Source organism: Sciurus vulgaris (assembly GCF_902686455.1).
Source record: "Sciurus vulgaris genome assembly, chromosome: 3".
NCBI lineage: Eukaryota > Metazoa > Chordata > Mammalia > Rodentia > Sciuridae > Sciurus > Sciurus vulgaris.
In genome coordinates this window covers 127,153,341-127,179,195 of record NC_136463.1, presented here as the reverse complement: position 1 = coordinate 127,179,195, position 25,855 = coordinate 127,153,341, and the positions used below count along the sequence as shown (strand labels likewise).

Sequence of the window (25,855 nt, the reverse complement as noted above, 5' to 3'; positions counted from 1 at the left end):
GGACTTTGTGCTGGAATATCAAATTCCAACTACGAAGGCAGTAACCAAATAGTCTTACCACACGAGAGTAAAATTTAATCTTCCATACAAACATTATACATGATATTTGGCATAGGACTTGCTCAGAATAACAATGCATTAGAATAGCTAAGAGAAGGTTTTTGTTAAAAAAAAAAACAATAAAGTGAGAATGCCATCTATTCAAAGCTCACACTCAAAGAATATAAATATTTTCTATTATTCAGTACAAAAAATTTTAAGAGTGCAAAAGCAATATGTGCAGTGTATCATATCTAATATTAAAAGATATATTATTCTGCACACGATATAAAATAATTAATGCAAGTGCCTGACACTCTAGCTTTGAAGTAAGTAAGCACATGCCAGAAAGTTCCTCACAGGCAACAGAGTGCACATGAAGCTGGGGTCTGAGAAAATGACCAGCCCCACATTTTCTGATAGATCACTCATTTTCATCATAGAAAGGCTGTACCTAGAGCTATCAGTTATGCTACCATCAGATGAATAAAGCAGATTCACCTCTCTGGCAATGTTTAAACTCTAAACAGGAAAACAGTCTTACTCAAAAGCAGCAAAAGGTGCCTGATCATAGAAAAATTATGCTGTCTTATATATGTGGTATGGTGAGACTCTTACTTGTTTTACAAGACTTCAATAAGTGTAGTGGAACAAAGATCCAAAGAAAAATAGTATCAATATTTAACTCAGACTAAGTTTTAAAACTGTCCTTTATAAAACTCTTATTGCTCTAATGAAAACTCTGAAAAAAAAAAAAAAGTTATGTACATAGTAGGCTAAGAGAAGTCATTCTGGGTCTCTCCTAAACCCCCCTCTTACCTCCAATTCCTTTGACTTTAATGAGGATCAAGTTTGAGTATGTCAGTTGGTGTTGAAGTCCAAAAAACCCACTGCATGTTAAAAAAATCACTAGCTGAAAATCAGCCCTCAATATTTCCAGAACATCAAAAAACTGTTGTGCTATGTGCCTTCAATTTCTTTCCGTTGATTATTTACATAAAACATTAAAATGTGATTTTGCTTTAAAAATTATGACAGTTAGGAAAAGGACCTTTTAAATTAACCTGGCAACTTTTTAAAGAACTGTAGTTAACACAATGAAGATTTTTCTCTTTTTACGTATTGTGGCATCATTGATCACTGTAATGGAGAGTGCCCCCACCTCCACCTGCCCCACCATGAAACCATTTTCACACATGGTGATTTGAGATGAAGTCACAAAATTCAGCTTGTGTAGCTGTTGGAATTTTTTCAAATATATATATATATATATATATATATATATATATATATATATATATATATATATATATATATATATATTTGGTTGTGGATGAACCTTTATTTTATTTATTTTTATGTGTTGCTGAGAATCGAACCCAGTGCCTCACACATGCTAGGCAAACACTCTACCACTGAGCCACGACCCCAGTCCCTTGATGTTATAACTTTGAAAATGCTTTATTTCCTTTTTTTTTTTATTTAGGTAATTTTATTTTGGGAAAAAAAATTAAGAGGTGGAACTCTAACACTGCTGGATTTAATGAGTTTCTCAGTGGGAAAGGGATAATGCTATTGGGATTATAGACAGAATTCTGTACAGGGAGGGACTGTCCCTGGCCTGCAGGATGTTACCAGTCTTGGCAGTAGGCACTATATACTGCCTTAGTCATTGTGATAACTGAAAATGTGTCCCAGCCCCAGTACCCCCAAAAACCATTAGGTTACACACTGCTCTAGTTGAGAGCCACTAGTAGGGTCTCATCAAATCCTGCAGGCTCGACTTTATGACTAAAGAAAAAAAGATAAAAGGTGGAACATTTTCAATTGTATGACTGTGACTATTATTACCACATTTAGAGTTTCAATTCTCATTTTGAATCTTTACTTTTCTCAGTTTCTTTAACTCGTCTCTTTAGAAATGTACATTTTTGTAAGTCAAGAAACTGAACTAAATCTAACACTGATAATTTGCCATTTCAAAAACTGATTTGAAAAGTGAAGTTTGAAGCTGTACAATTAACATGTTTAGAAATTCTGCATATGGTTCATAGGAATTTCTTTTGAAAATTAATAAAATTAATAGAATCTAAAGTCTTTTAAGTAATCTTTCCAGACAGAATGAGAACAGTGCAAATTCTGTTTATGTGATTCAGATTTTAGGGCTGTTTTATCATTTTAAAACCAGTAGGACACTGATTTAGAACAGAAAGTAAAAGAGCCAATGTCACATAGTCATAGTCCAATTCCAGATGAAGAACAGTTCTGAGCCAAATCTGCCGTATCCTAAATCCTTGCAGTTTCTTGATGGCACATGTTTAGAATCCAGGATTATTATGCCCCTCTGGAAAGCACATCACATGTTCACTTTGTACTACTCTGAATATTTTATAGTTTGCACTTAACTTTTATTCGACAAGAAAACTTTCATTTTGAACAAGCATCCTTTTCTCCTAATTCTTTTTGACACTTGATTTTTTTGTAACATACTACATGTTTTTCCTTAATGATAATTCATTATATTACTAAGCAGAGTATTGAGCTATGACATCTCTGGAACATTGGGAAGAAAATGACAGAAGTTAAGAAATGGGACAAATGTTATCTAATTAATGGTAAACCTAGGTCTAGGTACAGATTCCTATTACTCTCCTTTTTTGGTCCTGTTTGGTTGCTTTTAATGCACCAAAACTCTATATATAACCATATGGATTTATATACATATTAAGAAAAATGTCAGTTTCATTCTGTTTATATGTTCTAGGTTTACCCTGGGTTGTTCCTGAGTAGGAGGCAAGGTTTGCATTCTTACCTACAATCAAGATCCTGGAATGCACAGAGATACCCTGGCTTCCTCAGCTTTGCTCAAAGTCACCTATAGGTTGGGCAATTCCTGACTACACTTTAAAAACCACAGCCTCCTCTACTGGCCTTCTCCTCCTTCCTGCTTCATGGTTCAGCAGGCACCTAGTAAATGTTCATGTATCACATAATGCATTTTGTTGATCACTGATCTCCACTCACTAGCATATGCTCTATGAGGGCAAAGAGCTTCATCTAGCTCTTCCCCAGAACATTACCTGGAACAGAGAAGGGGCTCAGTGCATATCTATGGAATGAATGGCTTTCTTTTTACAACCTCATGCCTCTGCTCTCTCCTTCAGGTCCCCAAGGGACCCTGCAAAGGAAGGAGCTGTAAGGTGTCCCTTCTGATCCACTCCAAGATGTTCTGCTTGGGGGGCCTGGCCAGCATCAGTGAGTCCTTCTCTCTGAGCAGACAGGTTGCCCATGTATGTGCACAGACAGAGGAGGTGCAGTGCGAAGGTTTACCTGCTTATTCTTGTGTGTTCAATGTGATGGCACAATCTGCAAATGCTGCAGACTCGGGCACCTGGCAGGGCTCAGAGTTCCCAAGAGCAACCAAGTTAAGTCACTTTGTATAGTTTATATTCTAAGAATATTCTTTCTTTTGTGAAAGAAAAGCTATTCACTTTTATTTTATTTTAATACTAAGCAGTATTACATTTGAAACTGACAGTTCAGTTTTCCAGAAGGTTATTAAAACCTTTTATTTTTCAGTGTCTTTTTCACTGGCACAATTAATAGGAGCTGACGTTAACTGGCCACTTACCACGGGCTTAGTACTGAGCTAAGAGCCTTACACATGTTATTTCTTTTAATCCTCATGACATTTCTTTGAAGTAGGTTATTATCATTCTCATGTTAATGACGAGCAAACAGACTCACAGAGATTAAATAATGTGCCCATGGTTGCACAGCAAGTAGACACCTAGAACATTTTCTAGTGATTTCTCCCCATATAAAGTTGGCACAGCACACTGACCATTTGGTAGTGTTTTTAGTTCTCAATGGGAATTAGAAGAACATCATGGTTCAAATTCTAAAAGACCATTTTATGATCAAATATACTTAGAAATAATATTAGATAATATCCATGATGATATCCTTTCTTTAAACTTCAATATAATAAACTGCTAAAAGTATTTTTGTTCAATAGTCAAGTGAATGACCTCACACCTCTGCTGAAACTCCTCTGTCTGCTTTTCAATTTAGACTGGAAAAACTTTGTTCTTTTGCTTTTCTTTATCTACTTACAATTTAAAAAATGGCCTTTTATAGTTTAAACAAGCTTTAACAAACATATGACATCATCCTGAGAATATCTATGGGTAGTCTGGTCTTCAGAGCAGCACCTGTGTCTATTTCTCTGAAACACTAGCAAACTGAACAGGGCTAAAAAAAAAAAAAAAAAAAAAAAACTCTGGGAAACTAGATTGGATATAGAAAGCACCCTTCAGAATGTGCTTTTACCTAAATAAGGGTAACTTTGCTTTCATTTTAAAATATTTACTTTCTTCTTTAAGATATCTATACATCTATTTTGAATTCAGGATTATTACACTCCTCTGGAAAACGAAGAAAAGGCCATGCAGAGAGCCCTTACTGGAAGTGCAGAGCAGGCTGGTGCTTGATACGCTTTCACCTGGGAGTATCCTTTTGGGACAGATGTCTCTCTCTCTCTGTCTCCCCCACCCCCGCTCCTCAGACTACCAGCTAAGCCTTAGATGACAGTGTGTTGTTGCTAAGATGCTTCCTGGGTTAACTGTGGTATGCAAGCCTGCAGCACCTACTGTTGGCTTCAGATGAGAGTATCCTCCTTCAAGCAGACTACTGAGAACACCTCCCAGGTTGTACTTTGAGTAGCTGTGCTGTTTAGTATTGAAGATTCTTGGCATTTAGGTATTTCTGAAGAAGCATTTTGTTATAATCTTCTTTCATGTCGAGCTTTTTGTGGTTCAATTTTATAGTCACTATCAATCATTTTTGATGTTACAATATATTGTCATAAGAAAAAAATGTAATATGTTACAGAAGAATCAAGTGTCAAAAAAGAATTAGGAGTGAAAGGTGCTTGTTCAAAATGCAAGTTTTCTTATTCAAATGAATAAAGGGAATAAAATAAAGTCAAATACAAACTATAAAATATTCATTAAAAAAGAAAAAGCCAGAATGTCATTAGTTTAAAAATACTATATTGCATATAAATCACAAATTTCTATAATCAGGCACCATATTTGCTGATTCATAAATATATCTTTTTGGTTTAATCATGCCCCCTTTCTAGAAGCAAAAATCAATCAAAAGTAAAACAGATAAGGAAATGACTGTCCTGTAAATGTGATTGGCCTAACAATGCAGTGCTTGGTTTTCTGCCTCCTTACTGTTTTTTGTGCAGACTGAGAAAACGCTTTTCTTTTGGTTTTTTTCTTTCTGAACATTTCCAACTTTATTACTTTGCTTTCTGCTTTCATTCACTATTATTATCCATGTCATTCTCCTCCTCCTCACCGTCATCATCATCATCGTCACCTTCTGACAAGTCAAAATCACTGAACCCCAGGGCCATGTTGACTTTCTTCCCCCTTCGCTTAGATGTGGTTTTGGAAGAATTCTGCTTGGCTTGCATGTTTATCTGCATCCCAGAATGCAGCACAGCTCCTGCTTTGTTCATTGAGAAGATATCCCCAAAGCCCATCAGCATCATGGCCTGCAGACTTGGGTTCATGCCATGGCCCTCCCCGTTACTTGCTGCTGTGATCTGACATGACATCTCTGCACTGTTTGACTCCTCTGTTTTAGATTCAAAGTAAGACTCCTCAGACATTCTTGCAGCAAGAGGCAAGAGAAGCTATCAAAGGGGAAGAAAGGACAGAAGTAAAAAGAGAAATTAGGACCAATTTAAATAAGGGAATAGATACCACAAAATTAGTTGGTACTACACAGGAAGTAAATGATTAGTGAAATCCATGAATGTAGGGAATTAGGTGAGAATTAAATTAATGGCTGATTTAGCTCCAGCATATCTGCCATAATTTATGAATGACAAAGTAAATCATAAACAAACGTTTGCAAAGTACCACAGCAAACCAAATTTCAAATGGACAGGAAGAGGCAAGTCTTCAGCCTTCATTTTGCTTTAAACAAAATAGTTTTTAAGATTTCTCTTATTTTTCCCAATTTCACTTTCATATAGAAACATTTACTAAACCATTATATCAAAAGGTGGCGGGTGGGGTGGGGGGAGAAGAAATTAAGCAGAGACCAAATCCCAAGTAAAAAATTAAGAAACTCTGTACCAAGGAAGAAAAGCTCAGAGGAAGTGTGAAAATAGTTCTGCTTCTCCATGTAGTTCTAGGGGAAGTTGGGTAGTTAATTACCTTTTAAACTGCGCACTAAAAACGAGCCTGGAATTCATTGGCTTCCACTTATTATTTACTTCAGCCTGACGTTATGTAGTACTATTTGTTCAAATCATTAAATAGTTTATTTGTGAATGAATTCTAGATTGTGTCTAACTTTTCTGTTCTACACAAGTATATAAACACATGTGAAAACTGAGGGAAAGTATTCATTTAGATTACTATTTTTCTTTAATCTCAAATATTCAAGTGTCATCCTTTTAATAGAAATTTTTTTCTAAGAATTTTCTTTCCCACAGGTTAAAAAACGTCTTTAAAAGTCTTACATAATTATTTTGGACAGCCAACCTATTCCCATAAATGTTTGGTCATATTTGTATCAGGGATAAAATTGTTAGGATATGAAAAATGTTATAGCCTCCTCTTTCAAGAAGTAAGCAAATGAAGGCCTATATTTTTGATGGTTTAATATGAATAAGTTTATGATGATGTACCAATCATGTAACTCCAGGAGGACCTTGACTTTCTGGATACAAAGTTACCCAACACTTAGTACCAGTTTCTTAGTTTTTAAATTGAAGTTGGATCTGAGATTTGTTTTGTTTTGAACAGCCCATTCTATCAGGAAGAAGTATCAGTTCAGAAACAATTTCATATAATTCAGCTAAAAAGTACCAGGTTTATGGAAGAAAAAAAATTGCTTTTGATCTTTAAATATTGGAAACGGGATGTGATTTCCCTTGTAGGCGCCCTTCTTGGCGTCTTAAATTTGTTTTCAATTATTAGGTCCTCTCAGGAACTCTTGGTCGCTTATTTAGTTTATATTCCAGAGGTCTTTCCTCACATCATGTCAGACACCAGAGATTTCTGCAAATGTCCCTAAAATAAGATTTTATTCCTAAAATTTTATAGTAGTTAAAAAATAAGTTACAGTAGTTAAAAATAAACATCATCCCTATTTATGCATAGAACTCATCTTCCCAAATATTTTTAATTTTTCGATTTTAGAAAATGGTGTCCCTGAAATCAATTTAATAAAACAGTTTTTCTGAAGTTACATAAATGTTAAAGTTTTATAATTAAGACAAGACTGCATACAGAAAACCTAAGCCTCCAGCCACTTCCTTTTTCAAAGGTTTATTTTATCTTTCTCTCAGTAATCTCATTTAAAGCCAACTAGAAACTGAAGTGAGGATAAAAGAAAACAGCTACTTATAAAATATCTGAGCATAAACTTTCTTTCCTTCAGAAACACCAGCTCTAAGCAGAGGAGACATTAAAAGCAGGTACTATAAAGAAAGAAAACTTAGACCTCATAAGTAAGAAAAGGGAAGGAAATCTCACTGAGATGGTGCTTCATGCTGTCCATTGTTAGATGGTGGCCCTCAGAGCAGTTCCTTTACAGAAAGTTTTCTGGAGTTAAAATGCAAGCATACATCCTACTGAGCACTCACAGCGTTTTATTATTTATTACACAACTGTTACTAATAGCAATAATGTGTGCAAGGCAGCCCATAATTTCTTAGCAAAACTGATGCCAATAATCCAAAGAGAGATTCTAAGGCATACTCTAATAGGTGGTTTAAAGTTTTTTTCTTAAAATACTACATTTAGAAAGAGTCAAGCCATGCAGTGCTTTAAGATTTCAATGCATTTAAGAAACAAAACAAAAAAAATTCTCTCAGACTTCAGAGGAAGTGCTGTAGGGACAAGGGCCCATTCCTGTTCCTGCCTCTCATTGGCCTGGAAAGGCGGGGCTCCTGTTCAGATCCCTGGGGTAATGCTTTCTAGTTTGCCTGCTGCACCAATTCAACCTCATCAGGAAACTTCCCTCTACTTCTTTCTTGAGAGCCAAGTGAAATCCAGGAATTTGGAAAATGTACCTTTGTAATGTCCCAAGATAGTCTTATGTGTAGTCATTCAATTCTTATTTTGGGATCACCTGGATTACCAAAGCCTTTTTTAAAAAGATTAAATCTGATAATGAACATTTAATTTCATTGTGTTTTCATTTTTGGATATCAGGTTGCTTTTCCACACAAGTTGGAAAAGGAGACAAACTATCTTCTCTTTAGACATTGGAAAATATTTGCAACTGGGCACTGACTGCTTAATGAAGATTAAGACTTAGAGGAAAGCTTTATGAAGATCTCAAAAAGAAGGGCATTTAAGTTATTTGGTACAACTGTCATAGCAACTATCAAAAATAAAAATATACGTTTAACTTTTACTCTATCATTGTGATTTTGAGTGGAAAACTATTGCCCATTAAAAACCCTGGAAAAATAGATAAATTTATACTTAGATGCTGGAAACAAGTCATTTAAAATAGAGAAGCATGCTGAAATCTGCTTAAGACTTTAACGTATCATGTTAGTATGTAAGCTCAAGGTTAGTGTATACATGGTAAAATCCTTAACAAGAATTTTCTGTTTCTCTAAATACAATACTTGAGAAAAACCAAGACTCTTCCTAGATAAAGAACATACTGGAAGTATGTTCTAAGCTTTCCCAATATTTTGCTGCCATGGTCATAACACTAGATTGAGCAAGGAATATTAACACCATCAGTCTAGTTCTATTTTAGAAGAAAAATGTGGGTAAGTTCTGACACAAGACTTTCTTAGCTACCTTGGAGTTAGTTATTAATTACTGATGAACTATAAAGAGTTAATCAGCATTTAGGTACATGTTCTGGGGACCTAACAGATGGTGTGAAAATACATCAGATTTTATTTTTGTTAGTGTAATATACAAGCACATGGAGCAAATAACATTTCTTAAGGGAAAAGCCAGAAATAGGACAGGCCTTTTCTTCTATATTTCTGGCATTTTGATCATTTATACCAGGTGCTACAAATTCAGACCCTTCGCACACAGGCATGAGGCAGGAAGTGAGGAGGAGCAGGACAGGGAGAAGAGCGCCATGCTGCCCATGCTCAGCTGTGGTCTAATGCTGCATCTGGGAAGCCCACCGGGTTGGGGGTACTCACCGGGGTGTTAGACTGCTCGGTCAGTTTTTGCTCCCACATTTTTAACCGTCTTTCCCGCTCCTTGAGCTCCTGCTCTTTAAAGCTGAGATCACGCTCTAGCTTCTTTAGTCTCTCAAGGGTTGCCTCAATTTCGCACCTGCACAAGGACAACTGGTAAGTCTCCTCTCTACTACAGGGTCCATCAGAATGCTCATCAGAGTTAAAGACTAATGCATGTGTTTTGAAGTCCACCAGGAAATAACCAGGGAAGCAGGAATTTTTTATGTCCTTAAAAATTAACAGGTAACTTCTGGTTTAGAAAAACATGCTCAAAGTATCACAACAGTACATCAAAGAGCCATGGGATGCAGCCTAACTGTGGAGCTGGTGTCCTAGGCTGGTCACTAGTGAACGCCTGTAGTCAGCTAGCTGTTTAGAGTTTATAGTTCGAAGACCTTTTTTTTTGAAGCCACCATGTTGTTTTCCGAGGTATTGTTGTTTCGAACCCCGGTCCGTGCGCACATAAGACAAGTGCTCTGAAAGCTGAGCTATTTGCCCAAATCCTATTTAGGGTTTATAAAGCACCATTATATATCTCATCTTATTCCTAGAACAGCCCAATGAACAGGTACTAATTTGTATTGTGGATGGGAAAATGACACTCAGGTTAGGCTATCAGTATCATCCCGTTGACTGAGATGGCACTTTAGCCTACTTGTGGCTCAGCTTTCTTGGTTGGAAGCCATGATGGTTATAGCACATCAAGGCTGTATAACTTGCCTGGTATTAAGAATAACCTGGGTAGCTTGTTGAAAACAACAAAGCAACAAAAGCACAGATTCCTAAGACTTTTCCTTGGTGCTATGAGTAGTCTGGGGGTTGGGAGGGGCTTCATTATTTAATAAAAACTCAGGAAAATCTTTACAATCAGGCAAGTATAGGACACTGTGGGCCAGAGGGGCTCTGAAGATCTCTTTAATAATGTTTAAAGGAAGTTCTCTGCTTCATCTCTCAGGGCCCACCAACCTCACACTTGGAACAATGTCTCCAGTAATAGAAACCTGTTCTTCACAGCAACGGAAACTGCTAAGATGGCTTGGCACAAACTTTTTTCTCCTGCAGGGCTGTCATGATTTTAATGTCTAAATTTATGCTTGGAGAACTGGAAGTTCTTTCCTTGAGTTTATGGTAAGAAAGCCACAGTAATGAGTGGATAAGATGGGTTTGGGGAAAGCAGAGAGGGGAGAGGGAAGGGGAGGCCAGGAAGGCCCACAGAGAGGAAGACCAAAAGGAGGAAGAGGCAGCAAGTGAGAAATCAGGGATTCGTCTATTGGCTCCTGAGTGCAGCCAACAGCTGTGCCGGACAGAGTGCCACCGAGACAAACCTGCCTTAGACTGCACCCTCAGGAGCGAGGGGAAGTGTGGAAGGCAGAGCCCCCTGGTCAAAGTTCATGAAGATGTGCAACCAAAATCTGCTTTTTATTTCCAGGGAAAATCAGAATAGGTGGGAGGTTTATTCTAATGCTCTTACAGACGAGGGCCGGATGAAGGAAAACAACAAGTTTCTAGGTGTTAACTGGCAAAGTCCAACTCAGGGAACAGTTATGGAGATGGGTCTAGATTTGGGCCCACGGCTTTGCTTCCCTGCTTGTATGAAAAGTTCCTCATCTAGGGCAGCAGCAGGTACGTGCCACTCGCAAATATCAACACTTCGTCCCTTTCCCTCATGCCATGTGAAGATGCAAAAAGAATGCAGTCACAGTCCTTAAAAAAGACCAGAAGCTGCAATCTTTCAGAATTGAGACTGTATTATAAAATTCAAATTGAACCCTTGATATTTCTGACAAAAATATTATGCCCATTCATAAACAGTGTGCTTTTATTTTTCAAATGAGGGATTGAGGGGAAAAATCAATATGGAAAAATCTTAGGATAAACTTTTGTAACAACAAGAACAAAAAAGTAAGCTATCTTCAAAGGGTGGCAAAGAGGCTGCACAGCTGGGCATGCTCAGAGGTGAGATGGCAGTGGCGTGGGCCATTGGTCTGAACAGCTCTTTTGCCAAGCCCAGTCCCAACTCTCCTGCCAGCGAGACTGATCTTACTGATGTTCCTTTCGATCAGGGTAAATGGTCAACACATTCTGTTTCACTTGTAATTGAACCCAAGGGCTCATCTCAAGTTCCAGCTCTGGGAACCCACTGCGATTTTTTGAGCCCTTCTGGAAGAGAGATCAACAGTTGAGTAAGCCTAAAGTTGTGACACAGAAACAAACACTGACTGAAAAGATCTTCTTCCTCCATCTGCTCCTCAGGCCCAGCTTCCCAGCTCTGTTCTGCCTGCTGTGCCTGAGGATCTGAGGTTAGGTACCATGAGAGACCCAAGCCCAAGGACACAGACACTGCTCCCCTCGCTGTTAGCTTTTTGTCAGTGTGTTGTGCTGCATCAAATGCATTTGTTGGTGTATTTATATAACCTTCCTGTTCTAAAATTAAATTTAAGTGTCTTGGATTGATGAAAATTTTGGTTTTTCTCTTAAACTAAACCCAACCAAGATAGATTTCAAGTAGTATTACTTTCCCCTACCCTAAGAACAGGCAATGAACTGTAATTAACTTCTTTCATTAAATAAGAAACTTAATTTGAAATAAAAGGTCTATCTGCCAAACACAACAATATAGTGTGTGTGTGTGTGTGTGTGTGTGTGTGTGTATATAACATGATAAATGTATATTAAAGTGAGTTTTATATATTATATGATTTGTGCTAATATCCAAGTTGGAAAGATTACATTTTCTGATCTCTGCTTTTTGTTGTCAAGAGGCCATGTCATGGTAAGAGGACTTTGGTCACCAAGGAAAAACACAACAGCGTTTTGCCAGAGATGGGTCTGAACGCTCACAACCTCACATAACTCACTCAGCGCAGATTGCCATTGGTTTGTAGACAACCACAGGGGTTAACAAAAACTGAAAATAGGACAAACGGAACATTCTCTGTTCTTAATGCTCATTGCCATTATTGCTAGTATGTCAACAGGAGGAGAATCAAGATGAGGATTTGATGAACAGGGAAACGCTGATATTAGATTTCTTTCCTATTATTTATCAGACCAACAAGAAGAACACAGTTAATGTGGATTTTTAATAATCTAGCTTTAAAAAGAATTTTAAAATCATTAGTTTTCCAAAAATAGATGTTCCATCTGGTCTATGTGTAGAGGAAGCTCTACCAGAAAACAATCATCTGCCAGAAACACCACAGCAGGATTGGAAGCAGACTTCACTGTGATTCTCATTTGCTAAAATAGTCTTTGGACCCTGGTCATGTGGTTTTAGGCATCAAACAAAAGTTGAGGGAAAGCAAGAAGTAGTGTGAATATATTGTCCTTTGAAATATTGACATGATCTGACAAAAACATTGTTCTTTTCAGCACTTGGCAGATTAAATAAGACAGTCTTTTTTACTGTAATGATAACCTAAAACAATCATGCCCTGTAATATGACTCATCGCTAAACAGGAATCCAGTTAAATGAATCCTGCGTGTTAATAGGGAGCTGGCATAACCAGTGGTCATAGCCCAGCAATAGCACTGGGCAGCATGCATGCCCGAGCAGCCTATGTACCAGAGCCCCTGGGTCCGATTACAGGCTTCATCTCAGTACAGTATGATCTCAGGCAAGTTACCCAACCAGCCTGGGCCAGAGTCTTTGTATCTGCGATATAATTAGGGTTGCCATAGGGATAAAAAGATAATCCAAATGAAGTATAGGCATCTGATAGGAACCTCATGAACAGGAACCGTGTTTATTATTATAATTGATATTATTCCCCAGATTTTTAACCAATTGCTAAGTTCAGTTACAACAGTTCTAAGTTTCTCAATCTGTAGTTTGCTGGTTCAGGTAAAAATATACATTCTCTCTCCAGTTGTAAGAGCAGGGGCAACAGTTCCTAAAAGAGTCACTGAGGATGTCCCCTGGCCAATTGTATTTTACAAAATATATGATGTATATTCCTGTTCTTTTCCCCATTCTCTATTACCAACTTTATTTCCCTCATTTTTCACCTTGAAGTATTTTTTGTTTTGTTTTGTTTGTTTGAGACAGCGTTTTCAGTGTGTGGTCTGGGGACATAAGAAACTTTTCAGAGGATTCTCGAGGTCAAACTGGTTATCAGAATAGCTCCAAGACAGATTTGCCTTTTCTACTCTAATTCTTTCACAAATGTATGGAGTATTCTAGTGGTATTACGTGCAAGGGCCATAGGCTGAATCTAGAAGCAGGATTTATTATTGTTTTTGAAACAAATCATCAATAAACACATTTAAAAATTTTCAGTTCTTTTTTTGATTATAGTAAATATTGTCAGATGATTTAGACCAAAGTATTTTGAAGTCCTCAATAATTTTTAAGACTGTAACAGAATCCTGAGACCAAAATGTTTGAGAAGTACTTGGAAATTTATTTATGATGGGCACTACTTTTGGCCATATGAATGTTTTAAATTTTTATATTTAAAGGCTTTAAATTTACAAACATCAATTTGTTTTCTGATTTTGTTGGCATACGTCAAAAGGCTCCCTAATCTCAAAGGTATTAATACTAGTATTAAAATCCTATTAATCCTTTGGATAACAGATCAAATAGCATTTCCTCGGGGAACTCTTTTATTATATCCTCAGACTAGATTGGATTTCATGGTTAATGCTCTCAGACATCCAGTACTTCTGTCATAATGCTTGTCAAAACAGTAATTAAATAGTTATTTGTGTATTTATATTTAGCAGTTTAACATTGGTCTCTCCTGCTGGAATGAACCGTGAGCTTTGGGATGGCCATGCTCACCACTATAGCCCAATACTGAGGATGGCACTAGCTGTGTCTCCAACAGCAGAAATTCAAGGAACACACAGACGATTGATATAAGCATTACTTCTATGGGGGAAATTAGCTTACATATTTATATTCTCTTGTGTAAGAGCAAAATGTCTTTTGTTATCCAGTGATATTGTCTTCCTTCCCCATGTACTTATTGAGCAACTGCTATGTTCAGGGCACATTCTAGATGCTGTAGGGACAGAGATAAGCAAAGATAATGACTACCCCTCCAACATTTCAGCCAGTGAGACATTAAACAATAAACTGTAGAGCACACAGGTGGGAATGATCTGACCTGGAGTCAGGGGACACTCCCTGAAAGACACTAGAGTTCAGCGGCCACTGAAGCCAGTGGAGCTGGGGTGGGGTGTGGGGTCAGGTGTGGTATAGCTGAGATGGGATGGCTTTAAACAGAGGAAACTAAGCTTGCAGAGATACTGAGTAAGGCAGGAATATTCCTCTGTTGTGGGACTGCAGGGTCAGAAATTAAGGGGTAGGCTGGTGCTCTTAAGATGAGACTAGTGAGGTCAGAGTTGGGGGTTTTCTGACTCGGAACTATTTTCGTCTTTGCCTTAAGAGCAGTGGGAACCCATGTATGGATTTTAAAGGGGAGTGAACTGATTAGGTGTGCACTCATTTCAATGTGGGAAACTACATTACTTTCTTGTTTTGTTAATTATTTCAACCCAGAAAAAAGTCCCTCACACCTAGACTTTTTTTTAATTAAAAAATTATTTTTAGTCATAGATGGACATACTGCCTTTATTTAATTAATTAATTTATGTTTTTGTGGTGCTGAGGATGGAACTCAGTGCCTCACAAGCACTCTACCATTGAGCCACAACCCCAGCCTCCATGCCTAGACTTTTTACTGTATTACTTTTGTATTCCTAAATAAAAATTCATTAAATTCACTGGTTCTACACAGCTATTTCAAAGGAATAAAAATAAATAAGAGTACTGTAAAACACCAACAGAAAGCCCCAAGAAATGTCTAACGACAGGAGTAAATAACTCAGATTTTCACAGTATGTGCAGTGTTCCCTTGGCATCAGCAGATGGCGTAAGGTGTCATTTACTGCCAGGGCTGTCAGGAGCTGAGATGAAGTTACTTAAAATCTCTGTAGCCTTTGGGGAGGAGTAGTGTCAGCTCCCAAACACGCTATTTATATTCCTGCATCATGTGACCTGTCGCAAATGTTTCACCCTGGCTTACTTTTTCCACTCAGACAATACGATTTTCTCATTACTAAATTTGTTTTATACTTAAGAAATTTTAATAGGATTTATAACATCCAGAGTTTTCTTTTAAAAGTGTTTTTATAGTCTTTCTACTCTCTGCACTAGCAGATAAAGGGTTCTGCAAACTTCAAGGCTAACAGTATTTTTATTTCTTACTGGTCAGAGGCCAAAGCTTCCTAACAGAGTGTATACAGAGAAATGTCTGGTAACCATCTTTTGTCTCAGAGGATATGATTTTAATATTCTTCCCAAATACTGGGTAACATGTTAAGGCAACAAGCTTCGAGAAACACACTTTCTTGCTTACTTAAGAAATGGAAGACTAATCAGATCTCCAAACTCTTATGACTCCCACCCCACCCCCCATTTTGGTTATTCTGTGCTATGCTTAGAAATCAGACTGTTGTCAGTTTTCTGGTCCTTTTCTCCACTGAAGCCAGTGGTGGACCTTTGAAGCTAGGCCTGGGACTCGGTACCAGGGCCACCCACCTCCACTCTGCCTTGTGGTGCAGGAACGAGTTGCACTGGTCAGGAAGGTTGGTGTCATTGGACATGGACTCCAGAATAGAAATGATTTGCTTGAAGGATGGTCGTTTCTGAAGAAGAGAAGAAAAGCAATCAATTTTGGACACTTAAGAAGGAAGATCTTTAAGAGAAGATATGGATGTTCACGGTACAGTAATAAGCTCAACCCAATGTAACAAAAGAAACATGATGCAGAGTTCTGGTTTAGTTATTTTACAACCATCAGATTGCTCTGGTTTAGGGAACTGTATTTTCTATTTTCAATTAACTATTTATTTTTATTTTTGTTTTGTTTTTGGTAACAGGGATTGAACCCAGGGATGCTCACCCACTGAGCGACATCCCCAACCCTTTTTGTTTTGAGATAGGGTCTTGCTAAATTGCTGAGGGCCTCACTAAGTTGCTGAGGCTGGCTTTGAACTCACAATCTTCCTGCTTCAGCCTCCCAAATCACAGGCATGGTGGATTACAGGCGTGCACCACAATGCCTGGCCCAATTAACTATTTATAAGCAAACTCAGATATTGTTTTTCTATCATGGGGCCTAATGCTGGGGTAATAAGTAGTTTTCTTTAGGTAAGAAGTGTACTAATTCTCTCTGAGATATGATCAAGGTCCCTAAAAGGATAAAGTTAAGTCATTTATATATTTAAGTGATAAAGCTAGTAAAAAGTTAATGGTGGAGTCTACATGGTAGGCATGCTAGTCACTGTGAAATCCATTTCACTTTTTTGTATGTTTGAAAGATTTTATATAAAATGTTGGGGGAAAATCTACTAATCAACCTATTTGGACTAATAAAATTTCCCAACTCTGTTGGTTGGGAAGGAACCCCAATTTTAAAGCTATCTTGATGTCATTGCTCTCAATATATATTTCACATTAGAACCAGCTTCAGTGCTGGGACAATGTAAGATCCTGTTCAGCAGAAACTGAAAAAGCAGTGGTTAAGTGTACTTCTTCAGTGAGCAGTAACTACACTAGTCTTTCGCTTTAGATTCTAGCCAAGGTTGAAACAAAAGGTTAAAACAAAAATGGAGAAAGATAATAAAAGGATGATGCATATTCTCTCTTCATCAGGCTTCATAATTATACCATTTCTGAACAAATTACAGTTGCAGCAATTAAAACATGCATTTTAATTTAGGAGCATAAAAACAAGAAGGAACAATGTTGAGGTGGCTTGCTCTTGGGACTTGAATACTTCCTACATTATTAAGCAAAGCAATTTTTTCATTTCTTAGAAACATAAAACTGGAATATTTATTGAGTTCCACCGCTATTGTTCTCTTCTAAGGGCACATGTCTGTGCACATGCATGTGTGAGTTATGTTTTGAGAGCATAGTAGCTAAATGTTACTGATGTACATTAAGTCTTCTAATAAAGACAAAACTGCCTTAAGGAGGAAATTTTAGAAATATTGTTTGTCTTCTTTACCTTTGTTTCCACTCTAATTTCTCCCACCATGTGTCATGTTTTAAAAGAAAAAAAAAGTTTTGTTTATACAGGAATTAATTACATAATAAATATAGGATTTTCATTTAGGAAGGAAAAGCAGCAGGAAGAGCTAATGAATTTTTAAAGAAAAACATGTCTCCCCATATTTAATGATTCTAAGATGAAGGTCTTTTGTAGCTGGATGACGAACATTCCTAGAAAAATCTTAATTCTATAGTTAGCATCTACTCTCAGACAGAAATGATCAAAGTGAACATTCAAAATGCAGCAGCAGCCAGGTGTGGTGGCACATGCCTACAGCCCCAGCTACCGGTGAGGCGAGGTAGGAGGATTACTTAAGCCCACCCTGGACAACACAGGGAGACCCTGCCTCAAAAAAGAAAAAAGAAGGAGAAAGAAGAAAGGAAGAGAAGGAGGATGAGGAGGAGAAAGAAAAACACAACAACAGTGTAGAATTTTATGGTAGTATCTTTGAGTGTTCTGGTTATATAATAATATATTTGATCTGAGGACCTCATGGCTATTCTCTCAGGGGGCTTAGGAGCCTTTAAGGTATTATGTAGACTTGGTTTTATTTTGAAATATTACATCTAGGAACATTTATTAAGCGTCTACACTTATTTTTTCTCTACTTGTTATCTCCATTTTATAGATAAGGAGAACTAGTCTCAGAAAAGTCTGAACTGCCCAGCATCACACAACCAGGAAGCAATCTACACAACCAGGGGTGATGCTTTTAACCCCTTGACATCTTTTATTACAAAAGGGCAAGGTATTCTTATCAAACTTACAGCTTCAGCTATTCTTTTTCCTTATTTAGAAATGTCCTTTTACGATTTAAATTAATATTCATCTTTCCCTTCTTTCTTTTCTTCAGTAAAATATTTTGAGCACCTGGCATAAGCTAGAGTGACCTGACATTTACTTAATCCCAGCTTTCTTTTATATACATCTCCCTTTCCTCATTACAAAAGAATACCAGCCCTACATGTGGGGTGAACATTTTAATCTAGGTGTCGATATACTCTAAAAATCTAGGACTGGAAGTGACCAATTATGGCTCTCCATATGTGCACAGGACTGGCACCAACTCCTGGTTAACTGCTACATATTTCTAGCCAGAGAACCTAAATTTGCCTCTCAGAAAATGTGCTGTGGTCCAGCTTCTTCAGGCAACAGCAAATCTACTAAACTGAATTAAAGTGTTTTTAGGAAATACATAAGAATTAGTTCTATTCCCTCATAGAGTCTGCAATGCATTTAGGAAGAAAAAGATACTTTAAAAAATGCCACAATACAAGGCAGAGCAGTAGTCCAGACTGTGCTTTGGAATAGGAGTTTAGACTAAGCCTGGGCTGGGACAACAGAGTAGCTAGGGAAGGCTCCCTAGTGAAGCATCAGGGAAAGAAAGAAGGAAGAGAGCACACTCAGGAAAAGAAGGTGTGCGAGGTGATCTGGAGGAGATGAGCAATGAGAGGTTGGGAACGTGGGCTGCAGCCTCTGTGCAATCAAATCCATCACAGCGGGCTTGGAGAAGCTGGATCAGAATAAGATGTCAGTACACAAAGTAATCCAGACTTTGAGAATAGTACCAGATCTCAGAATTGACTATCTCCCAAATTAACAAGTGAATTACAACAGAAAATACATGGAATGTAGCTTTTGGATCACCCCTTTAAAAGTCCCCTGTTCCTGCTGATGGACACAGCCTTTGGGACAGGAGTCCCCCTGTGTTTCTCCTTTGCTAGCAAAGCAATAAACCTTCTTTTTCCTTTTTCTAAAAAAAGAATTTAGGAAATAAAGATCAATCTTAAATTTCCTTTGTACTTCACACAGCTCAACACTAGATTCTTAAGGTCCTGAAGAAGGGTCAACTTACTTCATGTTAAAGACATGCCAACTTCATGGCTTCAACACTGGGCCTAATGTCCTTGTGTGAGATTTTTATACTATCATTTAATTAATGTGCAATAAACATATGTTCTTAGAATTTTGATTAATGAAGTGCCAAATTTCCGATTAAGAAATTACAAACTTGTTTTGCATACTAAAACATAATTACAACTATACAGATCTAAATGCAGTAATCTAAGTTAATGCAAATAATTTCAGGTAAAATTTCTATTTAGTATTAGAGAGAAAACCACTACCAAAATCACTATATACATTATAATGGACATATAACTAGTAGGAAGAGTAGGGGAAGGGTAGTATACCACTAAAACAGTTCAAATACATGTTTTAAAGCAAGTTTGCAAATATATTCTGGATTAGTTGCAAAGTTCAGGTATTTCTCTCTCTTTTTTTTTTTTCTTTTTTGGTACCAGGGATTGAACCCAGGGGCGCTTAACCACTGAACAACATCCCCATCCCTTTTTCATATTTTATTAGAGTCTCACTGAGTTGCTTAGGGCCTGGTTAAGTGCTGAAGCTGAGTTTAAACTCGTGATCCTCCTGCCTCAGCCTCCTGGTTCACTGGGATTACAGGAGTGCACCACCATGCCCAGCTTAGGCATTTCTCTTAATGTTTAAAAAAAAATCCCCACATTCTGCAAAATCATGCACAAAAAATAATAGGACCTAAACGAGGACAGGGCAGAGCATTGAAAACCCATGCAGCTTTGTCATAGAGTACTAATAAAATAACTATCCTAAATGAAATACTAGTACAGTTTAAAAACATAATAAAATCTTTAATAAAATAATACTAAGTAAATATAGGACTCGATTCAGATAAAATAAAGGTGAAGGAATTTTGAATAGGACTGAAAGCAGACTGAACTGCTGGACACCAGGGCAAAGGTCAAATGCTTGTGGCTGGGGAGAACCAGCAACAAACCTTCCAGGCCATGCCATGCTGAGGGCGGGGGGTATGGAGTGAAAGCGCTTCAGGGCACCAGGCTGCCTTGCAGGCTGCATTGTTACATTTTGCTCTCAGTGTGGAATAATGTGCTGGAAAACATTCTGCATGAATCAACATGAATTCTGTGTCACACTAACAGTCGGATACACACCAATGTTTCTGAGCTACTCAAACTAAAGAAGCATGTGGTAAAAGAACAGATTTTGTGTTGTGATCACTCATGCTTCCTGGATGTCAGAATGAAACTGGGTTTAAATTAGGAAACTTTAACTTTTTAGTCTTTCTTTTTAGGCCTCTATTTCAAAGGCCAGTTGTAATATCTCTATTTCCATGAAAAATGGCACCAATGTGAACCTGAAGATTTTTGTTCCTTTCTTGAGTGTAATTGCTCTCTTATTCCAATGCTTAATTTGTGAGAGTTTTATTTTTTAACTTTTTACTATGGAAAATTCTAAACTGAACCTCCATGTCCTATCACTGAACTTCAACAACTACCAGGGCCAATCTGGTTTAATCTATACCGGCATCCATTAGCCTTCACCTCATTTTGAAGCAAATCCAAGACTGGCCAATCATTTTATCTGTAAATATTTCCGTATGTATGTGAGAATCTTTTAAAATGATCTTTGCAGGGAAAGGAAACAGGCTATTCATGTTCAAATGTGATAACCACACGAAAGGCCAAGTTTTGGAATTTTTCCAACTCTATTGTGATAACTCAAAAACATCCCTGAAACTGGACAGGGAGGACATACCAACATTCTCTAGAATTGCTATTTGTGCCTGCTCTCTGGTTAGGCAGGCAACACAGCAGGGCCTCATGCCAAACTGCCCGGGTTCATGACCAGCCCCATCATATACTAGCAGTGTGGCCTTGACTCGTTATTTAAACTCTGTTTGCCTTGGTTCTTCACGTGTAAGATGAGGGTAATGACAATACCCATTTCAAAGACACATTCTGAGAAATAAGCAAGTTAATATACATAAAGTGCTTGGAACAGTGCCTTGGCATACTGTGGTATATTAGCCATTTTTATAACATAAAGGTGCAGTGGTTATTGAAGGTTAAAAATGAAAGAACAAAATTATTTTTATGGAGTCAAGAATGCCAAAGAATACAATAAAAAAAAAAAAGAGTCAATAATGAGTCTCTAGAGATCAAGATAAGCAGATGCCAACACAAGGCCTTAGCAGTCAGCCTGGGGCTTACAGAAACACCAATCCAACTTTGCTTTTTAATGGCTTTTATTACCCAAGTTTTAAAAAACTCAAAACCAAACAAACAAGTGAAAATTCAGAATACTGAACAACCAAAAAATATACCTTGGCGTCGGCTTCCCAACACTGGTGTAACAGATCAGCAAAACTTCTGGGGCAACTGCTTGGAATGGTTAGTCTCTACAATAGAGATAAGTAAAACAAACAAACAAACAAACAAAAAATAAAACATAGGATTTACTCATTAAGGTAAGAAAAGACTATATGAAGAGGGGTCCTAAAAGAGCTAATTTGAGAGCATAAACAAGATATAAAATTTGAAGGCTCCATGGATTAATATACTCCTCTATACTACAGGGGAGAATTTACATTCAGATTTGTATCATCTGATCTCTAAAGACTCCCACTTTTCCTTCAAAGAAGAATCGTATTGGATGGAGAAGTCACGTTCAGCAGCACAAATGCAATAAAACAGGATCAAGTTTAAAAGAAACTACAGTAGGAGATGGGCAAGTTGGAACTTCGGCACTAAATCTAAAACCACAGATTTAGTCCATATTTTTATTAGCAACTTATGACATATGCAAACGGGCCAGGTAACTAGGAAACCAGTTTAGTTTTTGGCAAGAGGTGCACAACTCTGAAAACATTGTTGGCACAGAAAATCACAAAGATAATTTTTAAGAACTCTGCATTTTCTCATTGGAAAGTAAAACATGCTGAATGTATGACTCATAGCTTTGCTTTGGTCCCACTCCATCCACTGTAAGGACCTGATACAACACAAATTATTATGTGAACATCAATTCTATTCTCTCATTCTTCAGTAGTGTTCTCATAGAACATGCCATACCCTCATCCTGAGGAGGTAGGTTTTTTTTTTTTTTTTTTTTTTTTTTTGTTTTGTTTTGTTTTGTTTTACAGACTGCAGAGGCTGGGGCCGCAGTTCAGTGGTAGAGCACCTTTGTAGCATATGCAAGGCCCTAGGATGGATCCCCAGCACCACAAAAATAAATGAGTGCTAGACATCCTCCAATATGCTATCAAGTCCAACATGACTGAGGACTCTCTTGCAACCCATCAAATTTCAAATGCCCATGTGCATTCATGCAAACAAACAAGTAAACGACAAGGTTTCTAATTTTCTGGGCCTAGAGCCTAAATGATTAAAAATAAACAAGATATTTTTGGAGCAGTTTCAAGACACCCCAAACTTTCCAAGAACATATCTACCAAATAAAATAAATCAAAGGCAGATTGATTTTTGCATAATTCGTAACTTTATCAAGATTTTTGAAGACTCTCACCAAGAGCAGTGCTGCTCTTGGTACTTGGAGTCATTAATATAATCTGACTCTTTGGGACTGCATTTGTAGCTGTTGAATTCTAGTTACCCACAGGTGCAAGCACCTAAAATTGTCCCATTAGTTAGTTCCTCTAGTATGGTCATGCCTGTGCATTTGTACACTGCAATATGTATTTCAGTTATTTCTCCTTTATATTACAACTCTATATTGACTTAAAATATTATGTGTGTAGATGCTGTGTTCCTCTGAATTTCCTTTCAGAGGCGTGTGGGATGTTAGTAGAGTTGTTATAAAGAGAGCGCTGGGTGTGATGGAGTTGAGAACTGTTGTCCTAGAAAGTCCTAAGATTTATTCCCCAGCCATGTCTGCCAAAGAAATTTATGAAGAGAAAACTTAAAATTGAACTCTGTTGGATTTGGGGGAAGTTATGTGTAAAACTAGAAAAATAGCTGTCTTGGCAAGAAAGCTGACAAATCTACATTTAGAATTATGGATAATCTCAAAACAAAATGCAATGAAAAAACAAACCTCCAAATTAAAGGCTAAGCTAAGTACTTTTAAATGTCTTAATGCTCTCACAGATTAGAGCAAGTAGTATTAAACTGTATTATTATTTTACTATAATGTTGACTTGCATCAAAAGGAAAATCAAGTGTTTTTTTTTTAACATAAGATGGTTGAGAGAGGTAAACTACTAAAAATAGACTATAATCGCACTTATGCAACCGAACGTACTCCATATGTATCTAAAAATAATGAGTTTTTAGAAAAGGTCAATTAACACTTTTCAATATATCCTTGCCTCAATATTTTTCCATGAACTGAAATGTGAACTGGTTGAATACGGATGATCATTTCTGTCATATATCCATATTGAAAAACTTTTTTGACACATCATCTAACACAGCACACAAAAACCCACAATCATTTAAAATAATCTGACATGGTCAAATATCAGTTAAATCTAGACTCAAGACACTTTATGTAAGGGATTATTTTGGTGCATTAAAAAGTACTTTAAAATAGAATCCAAAGCATTCAGGTCCTGATTACATAACTATGGGCATTCCTAACGCATTAACACATTCTGGATTAACTAGATATTAGCACCAGGTTTGTAAAAATTGTAAAAATATTTTAAAATAAAGATTCAAATTTAAAATTAAAATACTTCCCAATCGCTCAATTAGTCATTGCATTTTTAAAAGATCATATCCTGTTTTGCACCATATTCTGCATAAGATGTAAAAATTATTTTTGCACCATATTCTGCATAAGATGTAAAAATTATTTTTTAGGTCAGGTTTTTATCTTTCCAAAGTATGGTCAAGAGTAGTGAATTATTTCATGAAGTTTTCTACATTAATCAAATTGTTTTTCTACTTAGAACAAAACACATTTTACATAAGAATCTAAATATTTATAAGTGTAGTAATTATGCTGCCCAGTACATTCTGAATGCCCACTGATGAAGTTTCATGGAAATGACTATAGCAAATATACTCATCTGTAAATTTAAAAGCTCCTTTGTAATGCTGTCTTAAAGTCAGGCTTTTTGGCAGGGGCTATAGCTCAGTTGTAGAGTGTTTGCCTGGCAAGCACATAGGCCCTAGGTTCAATCCTCAGCACCACCAAAAAAAAAAAAAAAAAAAAGCCAGGCCTTCTGTAAGAGTTCATTGTTCACTTTGTAAGTTCAGCAGGGCTTTATGCATCTAGCCTTAGTAAAATTTAATATCAGGAAAAAAAAGATGGTTTAAAGTCCTTCATTTAGAAGTTTAGAAGCAGAAATCACCAGATATATTTTTAGAAAGTACCGATTTCCAATAGGTACAAAAAGCAGTCCTAAATGGTGAGACCGAATCAGGTCTTGCCTCTAAGTAAGAGAAATGTGCCAGTCTCAGTTCCCTGATTCTGATTCTGTCCTATGGCTGTGCAACATACCAGCAGTGGGAGGATCCAGGTGATGGGGATGATTCTTTGCAATATTTTTACAATCCCCGTAAGTCTATAATTATTTCAAAATAAAAGTTAAGAAGAAAAGCAACTCTAATAATTGAATATAGACATTATAGGTGACTAGATCACATTTAAAATTTCTCCTTGATGGTTTAAACACATCGTTCTTTATTTAAATGAGGTCTGTTAAAAATACAGTTACTTTTTTCAACCCAATAACCAATGGTACTCAGCAGTAAAATAAAATCATTAGAAACAGAAAAGACTTTGTAAGTTATATTTCTTTAAGTCTTGATTTTGTTATCAAATGAAATCAACCCTTGGGAATGACCTTGATGCTATGTCAAGAGAATCTGTTTTGCACACAGGTGCCTCCATTTATGAGGTGGGAAGCAGATACCTTCTTGAATGACAAAGGAAATTGCATTTAAACTTAATTTCCATATTTTTGACAAATAAGTACTGTGCAGAATGAGAACAGCAGATAAGAATTTCTATAATACCAAATTTTACTTGAATTCATTAGAAAGTTGAGAGAACTCATATCACATGTGGTTTCTTTCCACTTGCTGCTATATTTAATACATGCAGTATGGAGGTCTCCACGCATCACGAGCTGATCGTCAGGACAGACCTCCGCTAAATGGTGTGCTCCTTGGATGGAGGGGAGGCTGCGTCCTGAAGTACAATGCTAAAGATGCTCTGAAGGTCTTGCATGAGTGATTGCCAACCCTTCTCTTCAGCTTTTGATATTCAATGTTTTAAAAATGCTTTAGATTAGATTTACCCCTATTCTGCCATTCTTGAATTAAATTTTATATTTTAAAATATTAATTATTCTGTCTTAAGCGTATCTGGATTGTCTAGTTAGCTTCAAATACCCTTTCTCCTGGCTTATCTCAGTGCAGGGCAGTGGGGGAGATCACACGGGTGCTCTGCTCTAGAGTCAACAGAAGGTCAATAATGCTCTTCACTTTTCATTTGTAAGCCCTGAACCAAACATCTAATCATCTCATTGGCAAAAGAAACAGAACAGAAATAAGTGGACTCTCATATCCTAAAAACATCAGTTCTCCTGTGTGTGAGCTCTGTCTTAACTGCACACTGGGAATTGCTATCACATTTAATTAAAACTGAGCAGCTCCTGTGAAACCATAAGCAAGGCACACTCTT

At 37.1% G+C, this 25,855-nt stretch overlaps 1 protein-coding gene across 3 annotated transcripts in view; it reads right to left on the bottom strand.

Annotated features, from left to right (window-relative positions):
* The window catches only part of MAP3K20 (mitogen-activated protein kinase kinase kinase 20), a 171,912-nt gene that overhangs the window by 44,296 nt on the left and 101,761 nt on the right, over positions 1 to 25,855 (bottom strand). For 2 of the 3 annotated variants that reach the window (XR_013762996.1, XM_079135021.1), the window contains exons 9-11: positions 21,525 to 21,599; positions 15,844 to 15,950; positions 9,254 to 9,389 (exon numbers count right to left, since the gene is read on the bottom strand). Coding sequence is in view for 2 of the 3 variants with exons in the window: in XM_079135021.1 (XP_078991147.1) it covers positions 9,254 to 9,389; positions 15,844 to 15,950; positions 21,525 to 21,599 (318 nt within the window). In the remaining variant the exon portion in view is untranslated. Of the gene's footprint in view, positions 1 to 5,259; positions 5,750 to 9,253; positions 9,390 to 15,843; positions 15,951 to 21,524; positions 21,600 to 25,855 lie in introns of those variants that run through there. The other variant, XM_079135022.1, reaches the window with a different exon arrangement.